This window comes from Pinus tabuliformis, chromosome 8 (assembly GCF_031772625.1).
Source record: "Pinus tabuliformis cultivar Carrire ecotype Pingquan chromosome 8, CPIR1, whole genome shotgun sequence".
Classification (NCBI taxonomy): domain Eukaryota; kingdom Viridiplantae; phylum Streptophyta; class Pinopsida; order Pinales; family Pinaceae; genus Pinus; species Pinus tabuliformis.
Window position 1 is genome coordinate 1,640,563,899 of NC_142294.1, and position 7,681 is coordinate 1,640,571,579.

The following is a 7,681-nucleotide window of genomic DNA, read 5'->3' on the forward strand; positions in this document are numbered from 1 at the left end:
ATTTCCAACACAACACCTGTAGCCACCCTTCAACTGTAACACTCTCCGCCGCCTGTAATAATTTTGAGTGTCACATCTACCCATTTCCAATGCAACGCTGACCACCCCTTCCAACGCGGCAGCCTGCAAATTATGTCCTCTCTTCCAGGATGAACCTCTAATCATTATTTGCGCAAATCTAACCCTCATCTGAATCAAAATGGACAGTTCTTAACTCTGCACTTACATTTAATTTGCTATAAACTTTTCCAAGGAGAAACTATGATGACAATGTGATATTTTTAGCAGCATAGCACAATTCTCTCTTTTGCCTCAAATAGCTTCATAAAGGATTGTCAGTATTTTTCTGAAATCAATGCCATCTTTAGGATTTGAAGTTGGTGCAACTGGCTCCAGTGGTCAGAGTGTTGTCACATCAATGTTTCTAGAAGTACGACATATGATGATATTACTACCAAATGCGCATCGTGTGAAAGTCATTTATAATCCAGCCTCAAGTTTCAACCTGTTATGTCGGTGGGATTTTAATTAAAATGGGCGCCCTGCACAAGTCTCGTGATTTGCCTGTGTTGCCGGAGGAATTGGTCGAGGAAATACTGGTGTGGTTGCCAGTGGAGTCTTTGTGTAGATTTCGCAGTGTGTCCAAGAAATACAATGCTCTGCTCACATCAACCCAATTCATAACAAGTAAATGGGCGGAGAATCCTCCTAACGGGAAGCCATGGCTGCTTGTGCAAGATGTTGGCAGAAGGCCTCTTCATTGTTTGGCCTATAACTTCTTCTTCGCAGGAACTTGGAGGAATACTCCCTGCGTCTCCTTTCCCTCCTTCGTGGAGCCAAACGGTAAGGTAAAATTTGTTACTTTCTATGGATCAGGGGCAGGCTTGTTCTTGCACACAGTGGATCCCCACCCATATCTATCATTTGTTGTTTCCAATCCCCTCACAAGAACCTCCTTAAAACTGACCCCCATCTCATCCATAACGGTCCTTAGTGTTGGAGGCATCGTGGAAGGGGAGGGCGACAGTAGAGGGACATACAAAGTGGTGGTGGTTGGTGAGGACAGCCATGAAGCGGGGATAGTGGAAATCTATGATTCTGCATTCAAGTCGTGGAGAATTGCAGGACGCCTGCCACATGATGCGCACATTGACAAGAACGACATGGTTTTCTGCGCAGGCTCATTCTACTGTTTTGCAGATCTTCATGACCAATCGGGCATTATGGGTTTCAGCATCCAACAGGAGACTTCCATTTTTGCGCCATTGCCAGAGATGGCTGACAGTGACTACATGTCGCCTTACCTTCTCACCTACCGGTCATGGGTTCTAGTCGCTGGGTACATTTTCGGACATACAGGGGAGCTTTTGCAAGTTATTATATGGGAGTTTGACAAAGAGAAGGTGAACTCTTCATCCTCATCATGGTGGAAGGAGATTGCAAGAATGCCTCCGTCCCTGTCCGAAGATTTCAAGAGGATTTCTATGGACTGCAGTAAGTGGTGCATAGGAGTAGGGGATTGCACATGTTTCATAGTCTCTGGACATAGGAATAGGAAATTCAGGAAGGTGGCAGAGGTGGTAGTTTACAGTGTAACCGAAAATGCATGGAGTTGGCTTCCCAGCCGTCCTGTAGACACCACAGCAAGAACATCGGAATGCTTTGAGCTTGCCATGGCCTTTGAGCCTAGGCTTGACATGAAGGTTGGATGAACCCTGGTATGCATGCCTTTGATTTCACATGCACCACATTGGACATCTTAAACATTCTAAGTTTCTTATTTGGATCTTCATGTTTCTTTTTACAAGTTATCTTGTCTTGTAATGTTCTTTGACTTCGACATCCTACCAAACATCAGGAGGTTTAGGATTTCATTATTCAGAGCTTATGTTTCTCTTTAGAAGTTGTGTTGTTTTGTAATGTTCTTTGAGTCAAATTGCAGACCTGTCGTTACTCCAAACTGTAAACGAGCGCAGCTTTGAGAAAGCACAGCTTCAGGCCTTGCAATCTCAGGTATGTTTTTGAAGATGTACCAAGAAGCTCATTTTTTGCTAACGTGGTGTGGATGGGATTTGGAAAAGTGGCTTAGATTAAGCAATTTTCCCCAGGGATTCAGATTGTAACAGAGATGTTACCAAACATTTCCATGTTTGTTATGAAAGCGCCAATCATGTCATTTCAACAACACTGGCTTCAATCACAAATTTGTAGAATATCTCATGTTTAAATTGTTAATGTTCATCCTTAATACCTTAACAGGGATGCTTGGAGTTTTGAAGTGGACCCAGAAATAGAATAGTTGTGTTGATGAAATGCAGTGATATTTCTTTTAAGTCGATGCAGATTGTTTATGATCACCAAGCTAACAGCTCTGTTTCTCGTCTAAGCTTTCCGCAAAATTTCTGCAATAGATTAATTTGCCGTTGAATTACACAAACCTGTAATGGAATCTATTAGATTTCAATCAAATGCCTTCAAACGGATTCACAGGCCATAACAGAACAGGACATGCCATAACAGAACATGAAAAAGACAAAGCTAAACTCAAATCCTCTTAGCTGGAAGTAAAACCAAACAACAGAATCTAGAAAAATGCGTTCAGTAGCCTTCCTCTGGAAAAGTATTAAAAAACAAACAGAGTATCTCATTTTTCTGCTTCTTCTCCATATCTTCCTACCAAAAAATGAACTAATCTCTCTTGCTGGGATAATAGCATGGGCAGTACATTTTACCCCCAAAATTCTTAACTGAAACTCTCCACCACTAAGAGATTCAACTGAAACTCGGCACTACTCAGGGAGGTGACAGGAGAAGTAAGGGAGGTGGCAGGAGAAGCGAGGACGAGCTGGGAGAGGAGAGGAGAGGGATTCTTTTGTTTTTAATGTGGAAATTGGCGGATGAGAATGCATTGAATATTGGGTGCATTCTTAAGTGGGAAAACAGTAGGATTTCATTGTATTGATATGGGGGAAAACACTAGGGTCCGACGTGTAAACACGCAGGTCATATGCCTAAACAGTAGGATTTCATTGTATTGATATGGGGGAAAACACTAGGGTCCGACGTGTAAACACGCAGGTCATATGCCTGTGACATGCATCTTACATGCACGTGTTCCAGCATATTATATAAAACATGTTCTACGCTGGCAACACCAATTAAAAAAAAAAAGTGAAAAAAGAAAATTCTATTGCCTGAGTACATCAACTTGCTTGTGATAGATGCATTATTTTGACGGGGCTGCGTTTTATTTTTTAATAAAAGAACCCAAAAAAAACAAAACAAAAAAATTGGCGTTGATTTTGTATTTTGTCAATTAAATAGAAACTTGTTATTTTTTTATTAAATAGAAATTTGTTATTTTTTATCTATTTAATTAATTTAAATGGGTTGAAATAAATTTTTTTGGTTAGAGGGTGTTTTTTAATTATTTAAAATTTATTTTTGAATGTATAAATGAATTGAGAATTTTGAAAAATAAATTGGGATACTTAAATTGTGTAGGGTTTATAGGTCAAAGTTTGTAATTTCAATAAATTTTTGCTAGATTTCAGGAAAAATTGGCTGGAAAATGTAGAATAACTAGACTATGTTTTTTTAGTTAGAAAGGAAAAAGACGTTTTCTTTTTTTACTTTTATTAAATTAGAAATGGTAAAATTGTTAATTTTAATTTGTTTAGTTGTTTTTTACTTTTATTAAATTAGAAATGGTAAAATTGTTAATTTTAATTTGTCTAGTTGTTTTTAGGATAAATTTTAAGTCAGTTTGTGTTTGACTTTGTAAAGATAGATTTTATGATTTTGCCCCACTAATTGGAATGAAGAAATTATAGTTTTAAGTTATTTAGTCTATGTAATTTGAGTTTCTTCCGGATTCCAATGTTCTTAACCTTTTTATATATTAAAATATAATTTAAACAATGAAATATTGAGATTTCTCCAACAAACCAGTGCTCTGATTTTGACTAAAAATGCTAAAAAAATCATCTCATTAATTTGTTTCGTTATAAATAGGGTGATAAAAGAGACATTGAAAAGCACAACAAAGATGTGGGATACTATTGAAATATGTAGAGGGGATGAGTGTAACAAAAATCCAATGATCTTGAGTTGTAACAACATGATATGAATTCCATTAATCAAAGTCATTATTTGTTAAAATATATGTTTTTTGGTTAAGGCCTTGTGAATGAAGTAACTTTCATTTGCATACTCATTTGAAAATGAGAATAGAAGAAATACCCAAATTCACAACTCATAAATCCATGTATAAGAATCAACATATATTCTTGTAGCATATATTTTAAAAATAACCAAAATTATATAGGAAGTATAAAAATCTCAACCTACAAGGTTAGATGATCGAGCTAAACCCAAAATAATTTTACATCTATCAACCTCGAGTAATCATCAAAAGTATAATGAAAAGAAAATGGGCATTTTCAGGGCACTTGAGGAGGAAAATGACCTTTAAACAAAACAAAGATAAAAACTCAAGTAATCATCAGAAGTATAATGAAAAGCAAATAGACATTTTCACACTTACGAAAAAAATAACCTTTAACCAAAACAGGGATAAATGCAATTACCAATTTGTCTCTGAAAAACTAGAACCCCTTAACCCAACTTCTAACAACATTTTCAAAAAGGAACCCACAACTAAAATTTAGTAAAAATGTTTCTTCTAAGAAGCACTACATATATGGGCACATGACATTAAAATATCGTTTAGAATTTTCCCAGGTTGATAGGTCTGACGTGTTTGGAATTGACACGTCGGCTCATGAACAAGCAGGTCATATGCTTTTGACATGTTTCCGTCGAATAAAATACGTGCTTGCCTATGAGCACATCAACTTTCTGAAGAGGCCTTTTTAAGGGTAAATTTTCTCTTCGGCTAAACTAGAGATGGAAAATAGTAAGTCTTAAGTTTTGGTTTGTTTCGGGTGTTTAGAGGAATGGGTAATTATTACCATTGTATTTTTAGGTGAATTTATGTTAATTATTATCATTATATTTATAGGTTAATTTAATGTTTAATTGAGTTGTTTTTTGGGTGGTTAAATTTTAAATTATTTAGTAATTTTTGTTTTTTAATAAATTATACAGTTGAGTGAGAGTTTTAAGGTATTGAATCTATTTATACATTAAAAAATATAATTGAAAATAAATTAAACATTGAATTCTCACAAAGAATTAAGTGGTCAAACGTAGACACGAAAGGTCAAAAAACCATTTCAATAAGTTGCACTCTCATTTGATTGTTTCCTTATAAATAGGATGATAAAACAAACATTGCAAAGAAAGACAAAGATATGGGATATATTTCCATAAGGATATGGATATGAGAATGTAAAGGGATGGTGTAACGGCCCTGGTTAAAAGTTCATGTAATAAAACTTAATAAAAGCAAAATAAAACCATGGTTAAGGGACACTTATTCCAAGTTGAATGTTGGGTAAAGATATCCTAGTGGACATCACTTTTATGGCGAAGGGAAATTGGCAAAGGAAATGACTAAGGCATTAAAAAGGCAAAATATATTTTTGGCACGTTTATTTATGAAAATAAATAAAAATAAGAGCAAAAGGGAGGTGAAAGGTCATTGGTTGCATGTGAGGAGGAAATTGAAATAAAATAATGGAAAATGAAGAAAATAGAGGCCTCATTGATAAAAAGGCTTTTGAGGATCAGTTTATGGTTTTTTGTGAGCTCCCTCTCTCTCTCTCACACTCTTGGACACTTAGAGTTTTCTTGGAGCTTTCTAGCTTTCGAACAAGGAAACGAAAAGCAGGCAAATGAAGGACTAGGAAAGGGAGGAAAACAAAGATCAAGCAAGGAAGAGCAGGATCAAACAACTTCAAGAGGAATATGTGCAGGGAACCTATTGCATGTGTGATTTCCTAGCTGGTTTGGACATGCATGGATTTGCATGTTGGTATATGGTTCTGTTGTTGTCAGTAGCATGGTTTTGCCGGGTTATGACAGTGGTTTTCATACTTGCCTTGATTTTTCCGAATAGCCATGGTGTGATGGGATTGTTTTCTTGGTTTTGAGTTTTAGAATTGCTGGATGGTCAGAATCTGGGGTGGAGGTGGTCTCAGGAAAATGCCAAAGGCCTAGGAATCCCTTGATCAGTTTTGGTGGGATACACAGTAAAGCAGGAGGGTGGAGTCTCGGTTTACGGCTTATTGATCCGGTGTCGATTATGGTAAAGCCTGAGAGGTTGGTGTCTCATTTTAGGGCCTAGTGATCCGGTGTGGATTGCGGTAAAACTTGAGAGACAAGGAGACGAAAAATTCCTCAAAGATAGTGATAAAGTCCAGAGGCATTCAAAGCTCGGTTTGCTTTTGTGATCTCAGTGTTGGTTTTGGTGAGATCACAGTTTGGTGAGAGTGGAGGTGGTTTAAATTATAGATTCCCTTGGTTATTTCGGATTGGTTTATCCATGAGATCCCACATTCATGCTTGGAATATGGCACGGGGGTGACTGGTTGAAAGAAAGATTTGGTTCAGTGATGTCTACAGTCGAGTGGTACGTGGAAGTATCGGACCTGGTTCGCTTTTCCTATGTTTAATAAAAGCTAAGTTCTCTTTCTTTTGTACTTGTTAATATGTGGCTTTAATGGTTGTTATCCCATTGCTATTCTCATGGTTTAATGTTGGTTATAAGCATGGTTATATGGCTGGTTATTGTTATGGTTATTCCATGTATTTACTTGTAACTGAAAGGATAATGGATGCATGACCTAATTGATGTCAAAACAGTTAAGGGGAGAGGGTGGTGATTCTTCTTGTCAAGTTCCGTATGCGTTGTCAGTCATTTATGCTTTGTCTTGTATTCATTTCTTGTAGACTGCATTGATGCCAATCATTTGACAGAATGTCAGTCCTGGTTGGGGATGGTCAGGCCTAGTCCTAGAGTCATTTTTTGATTTGTAACTCTTGTCATTATGTAAATTATGGATTTTGAAAGTGTCATTGAGTTTTGCGTAGTGACCTGGGATCTGGGCCTAAAAACATGGCTCAAATCCCAGAGACGCAGGCACAGCACTGGGCAGAAAATTCCCTAGACGCATGCATACCCATGTTGTGGGAGCGTCTCGGGCCTTCTGGATTCATGCTTGTCCATATCAAGGGAGCGTCCTGGGGTTTAATGGTCTAAAAACTCAGTGGGACCCAGGGGTTGGTTATCTGAGTCGTTGGGATGGTTCCTAGGAGTTTTGTTGCTGATGTGGAAGGTATGTATGGTGTGTTTCCGTCGGTTCCACTTCCTTAAGGTGACTTAGGAGGTCGAATCATATCATAGTAACTTCTCGTCACATGTTTACCCCGGTTGGACGGTTACTTGGGTAGATGTGGGAGGAGGGCATTATAGAGTGGTATCAGAGCATGGTTCACACCTCGCACTAGATGGATTGTGTGTTGGTCATGCATTCATGTCGATTGCACATGTGTTAATCATCCTTGTTGTATATATGTTTGTTGTATATGCATGGCGTCGGTCATGATTGTAGTTATGTCACCATGTGAAAGAGGATGTTGTTGCGACGTGTGTAGTCATGAATGTGTGATTGTTTATGCATTTGTATGCATGTAATTGCTTACAAGTTGTCAAATGTGCATTGATATGGTTTTTGTTTTCATGGATAAGGTCATGGAATGTGTAGTTGATATGGCC

At 37.6% G+C, this 7,681-nt stretch overlaps 1 protein-coding gene across 1 annotated transcript; it reads left to right on the plus strand.

Annotated features, from left to right (window-relative positions):
* The first annotated feature begins 504 nt into the window (after nucleotides 1-504).
* On the plus strand, nucleotides 505-2,163 carry LOC149242440 (F-box only protein 6-like). Its single transcript, XM_089367686.1, has one exon. The coding sequence runs from the start codon at nucleotides 534-536 to the stop codon at nucleotides 1,710-1,712; it is 1,179 nt and encodes a 392-aa protein (XP_089223812.1). The 5' UTR covers nucleotides 505-533; the 3' UTR covers nucleotides 1,713-2,163.
* The last annotated feature ends 5,518 nt before the right edge of the window (nucleotides 2,164-7,681 follow it).

Excerpts from the sequence above, each read along its gene's own strand:
- LOC149242440 (XM_089367686.1), top strand. The coding sequence starts at position 534 with ATGGGCGCCCTGCACAAGTCTCGTGATTTGCCTGTGTTGCCGGAGGAA.